Raw genomic sequence first — 16,584 nt, 5'->3', positions numbered from 1 at the left:
AAAACGGGTCGCATGGAAACTTGTACAGAGAAGGCCCATTTGTGCCATTTCAGTAGCAAAGCAGGGCCCTCTGAGGGAGTGCCCAGGCCTTCCTTATGGCCTGGCACAGCACAGACAGCCCAGCCCAACGTGACCTCAACAGCCGAACCTTCAGCTGCTCTTCCTGACCTATGACCCTGGCTAGCTGTGCCCACACAGGCTGGGCCGAGGAGCAAAAGCCCAGCCTCTGCTCACAGCCCTTCTCTCATCAGCACTTCCAAGCTGCTCTGCAGGGGGACAGAACAGACTCTCGTCCTGGCTCACTCCTGACTTGTTAACTCTCTTCATCATGGACATAAAGGTACATAATTTTCCAGACACTCTGTATTTAAGAGACTTCAGAACTACTTTGCATGATACAGTAAAATCTCATGGTCATGGCAGCACTTGTAAAAATTCAGAACACCATGTTGTCTGAACAACAACTACCTGAATGCAGAGACTGCAGTTTAAGCTCCTGCACGGTCAAGGAATAGACTTGCCACCTTTCTTTTAGTGTTGCCAGCTAAGCAGGCAGTAGCCCAAGTCTTGTCCTTCTTTGGAGAGTGAGAGGGACCATCCAAAAGGACCTTGGCAGGTTTGACAGGTGGGTGCCCATCAACACAGCAAGAATCCCCAGGGGCTGTCAACAATTCCAAAGAGGTTTCCCTGCTGCTCTCTAAGCAGCTCTAGGTCCTGCCTCACACTTCTCAAGAGTGTGCTTGGAAGCAGAAGGCCCTCAGCATTTTCAGCAGGAGCCTCTGGCTTCCCCCTGAATGGCAGCATGCTACTGCCAACATCCCAAGGTCAGAGCCTGGAGTTCTGAAGATGAAGCTTCAGTTCTGAAGATCAGGATTGTGTCAAGCTACTTAGGAAGGAAAGAGGGATGTTCAATGCCCAGCACAAGGAACTAAACCCAAGAGAAACTTGAGGTTTCACTCAACAGCTGCATGGTTTAAGTACTACTCAATTCAGGGCCGGGTGGCTTGCTTTTGACTTCCCACACGAGTGTGCTTGGCGGCACAAACAGGAGCCCAAGGCTCACAACAGCTTTGCTGGCTTTAGATGTCAGAAAAATAACCTTCACATTGTGGCATATTTCTTTTTCTTGAGACTTCCATTTTCTGTCCATGCAAGGTAAAAGCATCCGGAAAGGGTCTCCTCCCTGCCTTTACCTGGTCTCTGCCAGCTGCTTGGAAAGGTCTTGTTGGTGACGCTCCATGGCTGCCAGTCGGCCCTCAAGGGCAGCCTTCTCCCGGCCCAGCAGCTCCTTCTCTCTGCACACCTGGGCCAGTGCGTGCCCTTGGCCAGAGGGCTCCTGGTGCAGCTGCTCCAGAGCCCTGCTCAATGACTCTTGCTCCTGGGAAACCTGGAAGCAGGACAAGGTACAGCTCGAGCCCTTCCTCAGGAGCCCTGTGCAGAGCCAGCCAGTGCCACCTCGCAGGCAGCCAGAGGACAGGGAGCTCCCGTGCTCTGGGCTCAAAGTTTCACAGCATCTGCCCTCTGCAGCTCCGATACCCTGGGCTGCCAAAAGCCTCTGGCACTGTTACCTTGGAAGTGCTGTGTCAGGCCCTGCTGGCTTGCCTGGCACCAGATTGCTCCTTCCCAACAAACATCCCTGCCCCAAATTCTGTGTTGTCACCCAAAAATACTGCATCTTCCACAACTGCCAATACACTTGACTCTAAGCACCAGCAGTGCAGCTGCTGTTCAGCCCTCGCTACAGAACTCTGCTCACTTCAGTCCATCACTGCTCACCCCCACGTGTTGCCTCCCCTTGCCTGGGCAAGGGAGAAGCAGATCCCCATGCCCGGCTTTTGGCCTGGAGCTGATCTGAACAGCAAGCTCCTGCACAGCCAGCCCAGGGACAGGGAGCAAACTCTCCTTCTCCCAAACTTCAGAGCATTCCACATGGGAGCAGAGCACAATGTGGGCAACGAAGCCCACGGGGAGAATGAGCCTTCAAGCACTGCTGAGGCCACGAAACTCCTCCAACTCTTCTTTCCTGACACCACGGGCTTGTGGCTGCTGGGCTGGCTGGCAGCAGAGAGCCAGCTGCTCCCACCTCCTGCTGGCTCTGCAGCGGGTGCAGCCACAGCAGCTCCAGCACGGTGCCCTCTGTCTGCTCTGGAGCAGAGGAGCTGCCAGCCCTGGGAGCAGCGCTCAGGGCTTGCCTGGCTTGGGGAAAACAGCTCAGCTCACAGCTGCTACTCTGCTTTCTGAGGGACATGTGCCTTGCCAAGGGTTGTGTTCCTCCCACCAAGGAAGATGATGTTCTCACCTGTCCAGAAGTCGACCTGCTGTGCTGGGAAGACGGGGGAGCATCCACTCTAATGGTATCCGAGAGGTAAACATTCCCAAAGATTCTCTGGACACTCCTCCCTTCAGGTTCCACCTGCAGGTTGGATGGGAGAAAGGGTCACAGAAACCTGTCAGCAAACATGGGGCAAAAGGACCTCTGGACATCAAGGCAAGGAGATCTCTGCTCACAGACCCTCAATTGCACCAGACAGCACTGGGGGCAAAGAGCTCTCGCTGGGGGCTGTGCAGGAGAGGCCAGTGTGTGTCCGGGGACACGGGGCCAGGGAGGGAGGCAGCGGAGTGAAGGTGCCTTTGTGAAAGCCATGGGCTGCCACAACAGAGAGAACAAACAAAGTGGTGTGCCCACAGCAGGGACAGGGAGAGGCAAGGAAACAAGCAGAGGACTCCAAAGCACTGCCTGGGCACACGAGTCATGATCCAGAGGAGCCTGAGGCTCTGCAGAGGCAGTGAAAGCCCACTTTACCTCAAAAGTTCTCCTGAGCTCACGCTTCTCTGGCTTGTCTGCTGCTGCTGCTGCAACCTGGTCCCGCACACATTCCACACCCCTCCTGGAGTGCTCAGACAGCCGCTTGCCCTCTGCTCCAACAGCCTGCTGGGTATTCAGAGAGGAGATGATTCCCTTATTTCAAACACCACAAGAGCTGTCCCTCAGAAATCTCCATCTCGGGAAGCATCCTCGAAGCTCCAGCAGTGCAGCTGCTCTTCAGCCCTCGCTACAGAACTCTGCTCACTTCAGTCCATCACTCTGCTCACCTGCTCCATTCCTTTCCACACCAAATCCAACCCACACATGTTGCCTCCCCTTGCCTGGGCACGGGAGAAGCAATTCCCCATGCCCAGCTTTTGGCCTGGAGCTGATTTGAACAGCAGCTCCAGAGCTGCCTCAGTCATTCCAGGCATGCCAGCAAACAATCTGGCAGCCAATGGTCTCTGGCTGGAGCCAGGCAGACACACAAGGCTGCCTGCTGCAGCCCGGGCTGCTTTGCCCAAGCAGGCCTAGACTGACAGGGATTTAGAATCCCACCTCTTCATGGGAAACTTCATTGGAATCTTTGAGAGACGTTGCAGTGGACTGAAGATCAGTGCCAGTGCCTACCTGGAGACAAAGCCTTTCCTTCAAGATGTCCAGGTCTTTCTTCAGAGCCCCTTTGGAAATTTCACTCTTGGTCAGTGCAACACTCAGGACTTGAGCGGTCTCTTGCCATTCCTTCAAAGCAGCAGCCCCATGCTCCAACTGTTCCTGCTTGGCTTCCCTCTCCACTTCCAGTTGTTGGGTGTTTTCCTTGACACTTCGCATCTCCGGTGTTTTCATTTCATTCTTCTTTTTCAGATCTCTCATCTGCTCCTCGTACAATTCCCGTTCACGCTGCCAAAACAGGGAGGTCACTCATTCCCTCTCTCAGTTTGCTTTTCATACCAGATCAGGACTCCTGCCACAGGCAGGCAAAGGCTGCCCCTCTCTCTCTGCCTCTCGGGATGCCTCAGACCTTTGCTGGGACCGCCCTTGACGCTGAGTCTTTCCCAGCTCACTCAGCCCATCCCAGCTCCCTTTCTGCCCTTCCCCGACCTCTTGCAGCTCCACTCGAGTGTTCCTTTGGGGAGCAGCTGCCAGAACTGCAGCCAGGATTCCAAGTCCACGCTAAGCAGGATTTAGGCGGTGCCATGAGGATGTGCTCTCCAGCAGGGAGAAAGGGAAGAGCAAACACCCCCAACATTTCATTCCCTGCAGCTGGGGTGACAGGAGTGGTTTTTGAGCTCTCCTGTGTAGAGTTTCCATGGCACCATCCCCGAGAGCCCCACTGCCCTCTCTTGGAGCAGCAATGGCCACATCAGTCTGTCATTCTCTGCTGCCACTCAGGACGAGTTCTCCCCTTGCAGGCACACGTCCTTATCTGCATCAGCACTTTGCTTTTCTCTCTTTTCTCCCCACTGGCTGCTCTCTGATGGCCAAGGCCAAACACCTTTCTATTAACAGCAAACTTGGCCTTCTCACCTCTCGTTCCAGGTCCAGGTATTTGAAATCTGGACGTGGGTTTGGACACGAGGAATTGCCCAGACCATGCAATGTCCATAGAGACAGTGTGGACATTGAGAACTACAGGGCACAAAACTCCAGCATGGAGGAAAACCAGCAGCCTCAGCACTAACTGGCTTTGACATGACTACGACATCTTTTCCTCCTTATTCAGAAGAATGCAGTTTGAAAAGCTCAGCTGGAAAGAGGTGCTCCTTAGAACTATTAACACAAGGGCCAAACATAGCTAGGAAATGGCCCTTCATGGCATCTGCCGTTCTCACCAGCACATCCTTCCTTTCCTTCTCCAGGCTCTCCAGTTTCCTCTGCAGAGATGCCACCTCCTGACAAAGAGTCACACCCTCTTCCTTCAGGGCAATGGCCTCTTTCTCCAGGGCAGTTTCTCGAGAGGTCTTCTGGTGTTCTGCCCTCCACATCGCTGCAGCAGGAAGGAGAAGGAGAATGAGAACAGCAAAGCAAAGGCAAACTGATGTGCATCCTGCAGGAACAACAGCACTGTCTTCTTGGCCTGCCTGTGTTTGCCAGCCCCTAAGGCCGCAAGGGCTTCCAAAGCTGACAGAAATGAAGGAGAAAAAAGCAGGACTCCAAGGGGCAAGGTTCAGAGGAATAGGAAAGTGTCTTTACTCTTGGGCTTGTGCAGAGTGAGCAGTCCAAGAGAGACAAAGGAGCGGGGATGCCTGTGCAGCCCTGCTCCAGAGAGGCCAATAGCCTGGGGGCTCTGGCAGGGCCTGGAGTTGGGGGGAATCGAGCTGAGGCATCCAGCTACAGCTCCTCAGCACAGACACAGCACCTGAAAGGCACCACCTGTGCACGGGATCAGCCATAGCACAGCCAGATGGCACTGCCAGCCACGGCATCTTCCTCGAGAAAAAGCTTTCACTGGCACTGGATGGAGAAATCTCCTGCTGGTTGTTCTTCCCCTCTGCCATCTCTGGGCACTGCCCTTTTCCTCTGTGTGGCATCAGAGATCCCTGCTGGGACAGGATGGGGCAGCGGGTGGGAGAGGTGAAGCTGTACCTGCTTGAATTTCTTCCAACTGTTTCAGCAGCTCCTGATTGCTGGCTCTGAGATTGTCCCTCTCAGCCTGCCCCATGCCCAGCTCCAGCTCCAAGGCCTGTATCTTCTTCCTTGCATCATTCTGGAAGAGGCAAGAGGAACAGAATCACCTGTCAGTGCCACTGCTGGCAGGAGACAAAGGGCTACAAACACTAAAGCAGAAATAGCCCAGGTGGGAGAGGGCAGCTGGACCGTACTGGTAGATGTGATCGTGATCCTCCTTCCTCCCCATGCTAGTGAGACAACCCCCCTACAAGAACTTCCACCCATCCTGGCCTTGGCACTCTGCTTGTCCAGCAGCCCAGCAGCAGGACAGGATTTCTGGGTGCATATTACCAGATCTTTCTGGGAATGCTCCAGGTGCTGCTGCAGGTCTTGCAGAGCTGCTGACACTCTGTCCACTGTGAGCTCTGCGGGGACATCCCCATCCTGAGAAGCACTTAGGCCCAAGACATGACCCTTTTCTGAAAAGAGAAGACATTCTGTTTCAAGATTTAATCCAACAGTCTCCAACAAACAAGGCCTCTTTCTACCTAGGAGGAGGTGCCTTTGTCATTGTCCTAGAGCTCGCCTTGCAGCAGGATGTGTGTCACAGGCTGACGTTATTTTGATGACCACTAATGTCAGCACTGCCCCAAAGACAACTGCATGGGCCCTGTGGCTTGACAGGACTTGGGCCCTTCTCCCTTCTGACTCTAATCACTTCTCTACAAACAAACATGGACTTGTGTCTCTGCAGGGAGACAAGACTTCCCAAGGCCTGAGTCAGCCTGAACTGACAGGGTGAGTGTGTCATACCAGGATGACCAGGAACCACCCCCTCGCTCCACCTGCTCTCCCAGCCTCCCACACTTGCCTGAGCTCCAGGTGACCAAGTCTCTGCTATCCCTGATCACGTGGTGGAGAACCAGGAGCAGTTTGTCCAGCTGGGATTGAGTTTCCTGGTGAGCACCACTGGCCTGCTGACACTTTGTGGCCAAGGCCTCTGCTCTGTTCTCAGAGCTCTGGAGCTTCCTACGCAGCTCAGACACCTCAGCCTCCAGCACCTGCACAGAGTCCCTCAAGCTCCGTTCTCCTGCTCGGGACTCCTCCAGCTCCTGCAGCAGCTGCTTCTCTCGAGTTGCCTGGGTAGCCTCCATCTCCAGCACTGCCTTCTGCAGGGCCCGCATCTGGAAGATGGATGCACAGAGCCTCAGGGACAGGGCTGCTCCTGAGGCAGCAGAGCAGGCAGTAGAGCAAGTAACAAAGGAGAAATGACTTCAGGCAAAAAAACATGCCCAAAACAGAAGGCACAGAGCCAAGGATTCCAATGGAAACAAGTGTCCTGAAAATAGGGAAAGGGAGCCAATGGGCATCCTTGAGGCTGCAGCTCTGAACACCGGCTGAACTGGCTGCGCTGGAAGTGCCCTCCCCAGCCTGCCATAGCCACGTCTGTGTGCCCACATTGCTCGGTGCCCAGCACAGGCACCAACTCCATCTGGGACAACACTGCTAACAGAGGGATGGAGAAGCTCCAAAGGAGTCTGCTGCTGCTTCTCCTCCCACATTTCCTGCTGGGAGCCGGGAGAGAACGGAGGAAAACATCGGCAGCAGACACCAGATCCAGCCTTGGCCTGTGGGTGCAGCAGCACCCCGGGGCAGAACACGGCAGCAGTGGATGCTGCTGGGAGGGGAAAGCAGTTGGGGCCTCCAAGCCAAAGGTGATGATGTGTGTCCCTGGAGAAGAGGACGCCAGGGCACAGATTACCTGGGCGTTGAGCTTCAGCACTTGTCCTGTGCGGTTTGCACAGAGCTGCTCGGCCTCGCGAAGAGCAGAACGAAATTGAGACACCTGATTGTTCAGTGCCTGGTTCTTTTCTTCCAGTGTTCTGAGGCACAGGTTCTTTTCCTCCAGAGACAGAAGCAGCCTAAAAGGGAAGCATGCAACTCATTACTACACGGTATCACATTTTAGGAACTCTTAGGACTCGCACCACCTCGGGGAAAACTGCTCTGTCTGATGAGGTTTGTCTAAACAACGTGGCTGTTTGTTTGTTCCCCCTGCAGTCACAGCCCAGCATGTGCCCACTCTGCTTTTATTCATGAAAGAATGAGGAGTTCCTGCCTACATGTCCTACCTTCTTCTTGAGATGGGAATGTGAATATAGACCTAACAAAGTCTTGCCATGAAGAGATTAGGGGAGAGGAAGAGTTTTCTTCTGACTACCCAGGCTCCAAGGGGGAAAGGTTTGGTCAACATGGAAGAGACATTTCCTTGCCCCATCTTGTATGTCCAGGTAGGAGGAGCAGCACCCTACAGCCAGAGGATCTCGGGGAAGTTCCCTAAGATCTACCAGCACCCATCCTACTTCCAGCTGGAGAAACAAAGGCCGATAGCAGAAGTGGCAACAGAGCCTTGGAGCACAACCTGATGGAAGATGCAGAAACCTGCAGGCAAGCAAGAGGGCCCTGCCCTTTCTTTGTCTTCTTCTCGAAAGAAGAATCCTGTGGCAATGAAGACTGGCAGGACTTGGTCAGCTGGAGGGGCCCCGCTAACCTTGGTCTTGTCTCTTGCATTCTTTGCACAGTCAGTATTGCCTGTGACTCTGGAGGCTGGCAGGGACCCTGCTTGAGCCCCCCCAGGCACCTGGGGGCATTTTCTGAGGAACGATGCAACAGAGACATTCTTGGTTCTTGGGTGCCTTTGAGGGGAATCTGGCCTAGGTCAGCAATCAGGGCCTTGAGATGGTTCTGCCAAGCAAAGGCATCAGCATGCCAGGCTGGTCCAGATCCCAAAGGCTTCAAGTTACAGGACCCAAGGCGGAGCTGCTGGATGTGTCCAGCTCCTTACACTGCAGCTTGGGCAGTGTTAGCACACCCACCTCACAACAGAACACACCCCTAGAGGGAAAGAGCTACTCCAAAAGCCTTTGTCTTCAGAAAAACTCTAACTGAAGGCTTGAAAGAAAAGAAAATGAAACACAACATCCAGACAACCAGACGCGTCTGCACGGAGAGTTCAGAACTCTGCCACGTAGGAAATGCTGCCAGAGCCCCTGGCAGGTGCAAAGATGGCAAAGAGGGAATCCATTCCCACAAGGCAGAGTCCCACAGGCTTTCATTTACCTGGCTTTTTCCTTCTCTAGGGTGTTCAAGGAAGCCCAAAGTCCCGAATTTTGGCGTGCCACTTCTTCCCATTGACTCCTTTCCATCTCCAAGTTCTTCAGGTGCACTTGCAGCTCCTTGTTCTGATGTTCTGCCTCCTCCAGCATCTTCTGGAGCTGCTCAACCTGCAACAGCTTCTGCCTTGACTGCTTCTGGGCCTCCCTCACATCTTGCCGGGCTCTCTGAACAATCGTTGCCTGGGACTCTCTGGAGGCTGCCAGCTGAGATGTCAACTCTCCCACCTCCAGTCAAACAGAACAAAGCAGTCAGAGGCTACAGCCACAGCCTGTCACTGTCAGCCACAGCAGAGGCTGTGAGAAAAGGCAAAGGCCAACTTTCCATTTCTCCCTGTCCTCAGAGCACCAGATTCACAATGCATACGGACAACTTGTTTCAATCTCTACGTGGCCCACCAAGGGCACCTGAAAAAGCACCTCCCACACCAAGGCCAGCAAGAAGAGGCCAGCAGGAATCCGTGCTGATGGTTGCTGGCCAACAGCCCAGAGGACTAGCCCAGCTGTCCAGGGCAGCAGCTGAGATTCAGCAGAGCACCGAGGGTCCTTCAGAGCAGCTGCCAAGGATCCCAGAGCACGAGGCAGCCCCAGGGACCACCCCAGCAGCTGCTGCTCTGCCATGGAAAAGCAAGAAGGGCACAGACCCCCTGCTGGATGCTGCGGTGCCTCTGCTGTTTCACTCACCTGCTTTTGTAGAGCCTCCCTCTGCTCAAGGAGGAGATTCATTTCCTCTTTGATGCCTCGTAGTTCTTCCTTGTGCCTCTTCTGCGCTGCCTGGATTCCCCTCCGAGCTTTCTGCAGCTCAGCTTGCAGCTTTGCCTGGATGGTCTGGCAACAAAATGCAGAGCAACTTCCTGCGACCTGCCCTCAGGCTCAGCTTTTCCCACTTGCTCTCTCAAAATCCCATTCCTTCAGCGACTTCTTTTGGCTTCTCTACCCAGCTCTGCTTCCATTGTAAGCCTTGCTTCCCGGGCCTGAGCTCTGGAGCTTGCCAGGCTCTGTGCTGCCAGGGCCTGAAGCAGCCCTTGCCTCCTGACTCCCAGCACCTGCCTTTTGTGCCCTTGCCACTGCCCTGCACTCTGTTCCCTGCCTGCTCAGACTTACCTGCCCCTTCTCTTGCTGCTCTTTCACCTCCTGCCTGAGCTGCTGCACCTGCTGGCAGGCTTGGCTTAGCTGTCCCCGAGTTTGGAGCAGTGTCTCTGATAAAGAATTCTTCTCCTTCTGCTTTTCCAGCAGGACCTGCACAGAAGGAAAGAGCAGAGGGCTTGACACTTCCCCTGCAAACTCTGTGTGGCAAGAGGCAAAGACTGATGGGCTCACGCGCTCTCAGAGCACTCGGCTGCTGCTCCCCTGGGCCACTGTCTGCCCTGGGGGGGACACAGCTTCCCAGAGAGTGACTTAGAACACAGCCCAGGAGACATCTCTGGGTTGCTGTTCAGAAATACTCCAGGCGAGTCTTTAAAAAGATTTGTCTCTTGTCAGCGTTCCTGCTGCGCCCTCCCTGTGCCCACAAAAGAAAAGTCCTACAAACTCAGTTTGGCTATGGACACCGACCAGTACACACCAAAAGAGGACCCTTAAGAGAACAGTGAAGATCCTCCAAGGTAAGTCTTAGGAAAACAGAGCACAAGAGCAGCACAAAAATCCCAACGGAAAGCTGATGTTTCTGCCGGGCTTCCTGTGAGAGGGCTCATTCCTGGGCCCAAAGATAGCCCTGTTCACCTTTCACCTCCCCAAATTCAATGTAGAAGACATGGAGGGCATGCTCCACACAGCCCCATAGCCTGCCATCTCCCACAGCTCCAGCCTTGCAAAAAATCACACCAGTTCTCCTTGCACACTCCCTTACCAACAAAATGTCTATCAGGATCTATTCCAGTGCTGGACATTTTCAGGATGGTTGAGGAAAGCAATTTTGCTTGCTGAAGCAAGTGAAAATTCACAGGGTTTCTCCTTCTCGGACAAAACCCACATCAAAGTGTCCCCTCCTCCAGTGTGCAAAGCAGCTCTCTGCAACGAGGGCATGCCTGGCAGGGAAACGGCTCTTGTGGTGAGCAGTCCTTTAGTGACTGATGGCAGTCTGGCTGATGTGGCCAAAGCAGACTCTCTTTGTGCAGCAGTTCACACCGACAATACCATTTACTTGTCTTACACAAAGAAGGTGTCTCATGGCCCTTGCTGGTATTCAAGCCTGAAGACTACACTGTGGTTTTGAGCTTTTCTCTTCAAAAGCAAAACCTCTGCTGGGTATTTGCCAAACCTACCACATACTCCAGAACTGAGACTGTCTGACAGAGACCATCAGAAACAAACCCTTCTCTCACAGCTCTCCTGTAACACCCAATCCAAACCTCCCCCGGCACACTTGGGGCCGTTTCCTCTTGTCCTGTCCCTTGTTCCCTGGGAGCAAAGACCAACCCTCACCTGGCTGCACCTTCCTGTCACAGGGAGTTGGAGAGAGCGAGAAGGTGTCCCCTGAGCCTCCTTTTCTCCAGGCTCAGCCCCCCCAGCTCCCTCAGCCACTCCTTGTCACACCTGTGCTCCAGACCCTTCCCCAGCTCCGTTCCCTCTTTTAGAGGCTCTGGGGCTGCCCAAAGGAACAAATTTTGCAGAAGCATGTAACCCTTTGCTGATGAACATGCATATGCCTGGCTAATAAATGCGTGTGCCATCTTGAGCCAGGTGTGCACAGCAGTGTCCCTCTCTTCTACTGCCAGAAACAGCATCTGGCCTGATCTGGCTGGCACAACTCCCACTCCCACAGGTGCTGCCTAGGAATAAGGTGTCCAGAGCCACGGTAACATCATGCCCCTCTTGCTCCAGCAGCTCCCTCTGAAGCTGCAATTCCTCCAGTGCCTGCCTGTTGACTTCCAGCTCCCTCTGCAGTGATGGGTCTTCTCCCTCAAGTGCAGCCAAGTCCTCCACTGTACAAGAAGGGGCAAGACAAGTTTTCAACGGAAAACCAGCCTCATTTCCAAAACCAACCTCCATCCTGTGCTGCTGCTCCGCCTTTTCCGCCTGGGCTGACGCTTCCTTCAGCTGCTTGCTGTTCTTCTGGCGCAGACTCAAGGCTCCTGGCTCCGGGATTCCAGTGCATTGCTGCAGCTTTTCCTTGGACTTCTCAAGGTTTTCACAGTCACTGCAGAGACAAGGCTCAGTCAGAAGAAGGAAGAGGCCTGAAGAGCCATCGATCCCATTTTCAGCCCTCCACAATGGAGCTGGGGGCAGTGGGCTAAGGAAGACCTTGCTCTTTCCCTCCCAAGGAAATCCTCCAGAGGCAAAGGGAAAGGAAGGCAGGATTTTGCCTTCCTTCAGTGAGAAGCAGTGGCTGGACAGGGGCTCTCAAAGAACAGAATTCAGGGAAGCAGCACGGTGAGAGGAAGGAGTCTTCTATTCCAACATCGCTGTGCATCTCCCAGGCAGCCTTGGGAGTCACAGTAGAGCATGAAAAGCCCTGACAGGACGATGCTCAAGAGCCACACTGAGGCCTACACATGGTAGGGCAGGTGAGTTCTTTGCCCAGAACACCTCTGAACTCCCAGACCTGGACGCAGATTGCCTCTGGAACGCAGGAGGAGGAGGAAGAAACACTCACCTTCTGATTTCTTCCATCACAGAGTCTATGTGCTCCCGGTGGCTACTGAGCCTCTTGCATCGCTCCTCCATTTTCTCAAAACATCGCTGTAAGCGCCCACAATTCTCTGTGGCTTCCCAAACCAATTCCAAGGGATGCTGTGCAGCAGTGGATGTCGGAGTTGAGAGGCTGTTCCTGGAGGCTGCATGCTGGGAACGGTCAGCGCCGGTGATGGAACTGGCCATGCTGTCACTGCCGTCTAACAGCACCTGAAAGCCCACATCCAGCTGTTAGTCAGGTACTCTGTTCCTATTCCAAAGTACCACTGAGATGCCTCTTCTGATTCCACAAGAACCAGTGTCCATTTGTGGAGGACCAGTTTCAAATCCGAGCCAGCTCAGCACAGTTTACTCACCTCAGGGGCTCTGGAGAAACGTCCCTGGTGAGAAAGGCCTCGAGCTCCCTGGAAGAGCACAGGGAAGAGCACACTCAGACTGCATGGCTGCCCCTGAGGCAGTCGCCTCTAAATGCTTCCCAGCCTGGAATTCCAGCTCAGCTCCTTCCTCCCCTCCTTGGGAATATTTTCAGCCCAGTAGGTTGACAGCAGCACAAACAAACATGCTGGAAGGTGTCTCATCACTTCTTAGAACACCACAAGGGGAATTGCCCAGAGCCCCATCCAACCTGGTCTTGAACACTGCCAGGGATCCAGGGGCAGCCACAGCTTCTGTGGGCAACCTGTGCCAGGGCCTCAGCAGCCTCACAGGGAAGAATTCCCTCCCAATATCCCATTAGACCCTGTCCTTTCCCTGCAGGCCCCTGGCTTAAGTCTCTCTCCAGCTCTCTTCCAGCCCCTTCATGCATTGGAAGGTCACCCTGGAACCTTCTCCAGGCTGGACAACCCCAACTCTTGCATCCTTTTCCCTTGGCACAGGTGCTCCAGCCCTTGGAGCATCTTCCTATCATCCTCGTGGCCTCCTCTGCACCACTGGGGATCATCTTGGAGATGTCTAGGAGAAACCCATTCTTGTCTCTGGGAAGCGCTCAGGCTGCGCTGTGAATTGGGCTGAGGGGAAGGCAGTGAAAGCTGCTCCCTTGTTTGTGCCCACACCCTCCAGTGGGACAAGGACGGAGGAGGAGATGTGGGTGTGCTCTGGGATGGCCAGGAGCCCCCCCATTCCCTCCCAGGCCTGTCCCCATGGCCAGCACCAAAGCTGCTGCTAGCTCTGGAACAGCCAACTGTTAATCCCTTGCTATTCCCAAAGGGAACTGTTCCCAGTGGCACAGCCCAGGCCCACCCAGGCCCCTGCTGGGCTTGGCACAAAGAGGGCAGCAGCTCTCTCACTCACCCGCCGGGTCTCCATCTGCCCCTTGGCACGAGCAGTGACCAAATGTCAGTGTCCAAAGGCCGTTGGCCTTTGCAGGGTCTAAACCCCAATCTCCAAAGGCCGTTGGCCTTTGCAGGGTCTAAACCCCAATCTCCAAAGGCTTTTGGCCTTTGCAGGGTCTAAACCCCAATCTCCAAAGGTTGTTTGACTTCGCAGGGTCTAAACCCCAATCTCCAAAGGCCGTTGGCCTTTGCAGGGTCAAACCCCAATATCCAAGGGTCGTTGGCCTTTGCAGGGTCAAGAGCACAAAATCAAAGTGCTGTTGGCAGTTGCAAGGTCAAAGCCCCAATGTTCAGGAGCTGTTGACAGTTGCCAGGCTCCAAACCCCAACATTCCATGGGCTGTTGATGGTTGCCAGGCTCCAAACCCCAACATTCCATGGGCTGTTGATGGTTGCCAGGCTGCAAACCCCAACATTCCAGGGGCTGTTGGAGAGGCCCTCCCCTGGCTCTCCACCCATCCCAGCTCACTGCTGCCCGGCACCTGCACCAGCACCCCCACATCCCCACAGCCCAGCTGGGCAGCTGGGCAGGGACCTGGCTCATAACATGAGTTCAAAGTTGCTGGCCCAGACAGCATCAGTTTTAAGGCTCAGCATTCCAGAGACCCGCATGCTCTTTAGGGATGCGCTTAGTTCCTGAGTCACAGGAATTTGTCTGTCTCCCCTGACAAAGGGGAGGTGTAAGAAAAAGCCTCAAAAGGTTCTTGGTGCTTACAAATATTCATGGAAAGTAAAGCTCTGCATCTAGAACAGCCACATGAGGAGGAAAAATGGTGTTTCAGGGTCTTTTCAAATTCCTACAGAGAAATGCCAGGAGTTGCAGTGTTTAAGGCTCATAAAAGAGATTCAGAATCCCGAGACAGACACGAGTGCATTTTTTTCTCTGCTCTCTGTTTGGCAACATATCACTAGGTCTTCTAGGCAGAAGAAAAGTCTTGCTGCTTATTTCAAAGATTCCTCGTGTCTTGGGGTGACCTTATGATGTGTAGCCCATATCGCTGCCTATGCCCAGAAATTAATTTCTATGCCTCTAAACTGAGCACAACTTTTTCAAAGCAGTTTGCAGCTTGTTCAAGGTCACACACAGATAGCGGGGTTTTTTTCCAGCTGCGGCAGGGGAGGGAGGAGGCACCTGGCTTGCGGCTTCCCGGTCAGCTTTTGGCCAGTTGTTCAGCTTCTTTTTCTCCGGAGAGAGAGGTGAATTTTTTTTTCCTTCCCTGGAATTTCGGACTTTCTCCCTTTTCCACTGGACTGCTACAATATTAGAACACATCAGGAGGACTTTCCACCGAGCGCAGAGGGCCTGGCCTTGGGCCAAGCCCCAGCTCCGAGGAGACCAACAGGAGGACTCTAACACTTCCCCAGGTTTTTTCTCCACAGCGAGAGATTTTATTGTTTAGCATTATTTTCCTTTTCCCGTGTGTTTGTTCAATAAATAGTTTTATCTCCTTCACTTTCCTTCAAGGAAAATTTATTTTTTCCCAAACCTGGTGGGGGAGGGGTGGTTGTGCCTTCTCTCAGAGGATATATTTCTAAATTTGGCCAAACCGGAACACCTCGCTAGGAACAGACCTTCCAGAACCAAATGCTTGGAAAAGCTTTGGTAGATATTTTACTCCTTCATCTTTGAGAACATTCATCTGTGTCCTAGGGAGAATTTTTGTGCCCCAGTTGACAGGAATTGGTTTCTGGCAGGGTACAAATCGTCTGGGGAAGAGAAGAGCGGCACCTGCCTTCTCCAGGGCCTCTCCAGACTCTCTCCAGAGACTGACGGCCCAGGGATGTCACTGCCAAGTTCAGCTTCAGAGACCGATGCAGCTTCGAGTCTCTGCTTCCAGAACAGCAGCTTTGGGCTCCTTGAGCACAGCTGCAAAGGAGCAGGACAGCTCCCGGTGAAGGTCTGAGCTCCTGGCTGGTCCTTGCACAGCTCTCAGTGTAGTTCTGCCAGTGCTGTTGGTCTCAGGCCAGCTGTGACTGCAGCAAGGACACCTGAAAGAGGCAGAAAGCCCAGCTCAGACAAGCCCACGTGGGCAGGAGCATCCGCAGCCCCACGGTACCGGCTGTGGGGGCAGACACAGCCTCCAACTCCAGCCCTCACCAACACTCTGCCCTTGGGGAAGGGGAAAGGAACAGGCTCCCACACTGCCCCTGAACGGAGCTCAGATGATCAACAAGTCCAGTTCATGGCTGGCAAACCCTTCCCTCATACAACCCTCAGCCACCACAGGTCGGGGAGAGAGAGTTCCGACAGGATTTAGGAACCCAGCTCTGATTCCCAAAGCACGCATTCTGGCCACTGACCCCTTTCTCCACGGGCTGTGCCTCAGCACGAGGGCCTCAGCTCCCCTGAGCTCCTGGAGGACTCTCCTACTTGAGCTGCTGGACAGCCAGCCCCGGCAGGAGGGGAATTTGGTGCTTGTGTTATAGCAGGTTGGCTTTCCCGGGCTGGTTACCTATATATCGATAATTAGTTGATGAATTGTTAAATAAAGTGCCTAATTAATGTACTATGAATTTAAATAGTTATAAGCTAATGAGTTAAGTGCGCGTGTGTACAGGAAGCAATGCATGGGTATAACCATTAGAGGCAGGTACAACAGGAACCTGATGGACTTTATAGAAGGATCCTTTTAGAACCATTACCCCATGAGACGATATCAGTACCCAAGACCCTGACTGGAAAAGGAGCTGACCAATAGAATGGATCCAATTAGAAATGATTGGTCAAGGATGCACCATGTTAAAAGGCAATCAGAACACCGGAAAGTGGCCAATCAGTGAGATTGAAAGCGCACCAGTCCTGGAGGTGACAGAGACAATAAAAACTGACCAAGTGCTCTGTACCAGGTTCTCTGGTGGAAACTTGTGGTCCAAGGGAGTACTCGATGTGTCACATTGTTCATTTTTCTGGCTTGTAGTGTAGGGTCTGAGCTTATCTTGGATCCTCGTTCTAAGTTGCTAATTAATAAACAAGTTAGCCTGCCAAAAGGTTTCCCACCTCGTTTATAACACCTGGGGTTTTTTGATGCCTT

At 53.6% G+C, this 16,584-nt stretch overlaps 1 protein-coding gene across 1 annotated transcript in view; it reads right to left on the bottom strand.

The window, feature by feature from the left end:
* LOC138101677 (centrosome-associated protein CEP250-like) overlaps positions 1 to 13,527 on the bottom strand; it is a 93,946-nt gene extending 80,419 nt beyond the window's left edge. Inside the window, exons 1-5 of the mRNA XM_068999451.1 lie at positions 13,513 to 13,527; positions 12,579 to 12,626; positions 12,185 to 12,432; positions 11,575 to 11,728; positions 1,194 to 1,387 (exon numbers count right to left, since the gene is read on the bottom strand). Of these exons, the coding sequence (XP_068855552.1) occupies positions 1,194 to 1,387; positions 11,575 to 11,728; positions 12,185 to 12,432; positions 12,579 to 12,626; positions 13,513 to 13,527 (659 nt within the window). The remainder of the gene's footprint in view (positions 1 to 1,193; positions 1,388 to 11,574; positions 11,729 to 12,184; positions 12,433 to 12,578; positions 12,627 to 13,512) is intronic.
* Between the last annotated feature and the right edge of the window lie 3,057 nt (positions 13,528 to 16,584).

Source organism: Aphelocoma coerulescens, unplaced genomic scaffold (genome assembly GCF_041296385.1).
Source record: "Aphelocoma coerulescens isolate FSJ_1873_10779 unplaced genomic scaffold, UR_Acoe_1.0 HiC_scaffold_39, whole genome shotgun sequence".
NCBI classification, from domain to species: Eukaryota; Metazoa; Chordata; class Aves; order Passeriformes; family Corvidae; genus Aphelocoma; species Aphelocoma coerulescens.
The sequence above is the reverse complement of the archived record's forward strand: the minus strand, read 5'-3'. Positions and strand labels throughout refer to the sequence as shown.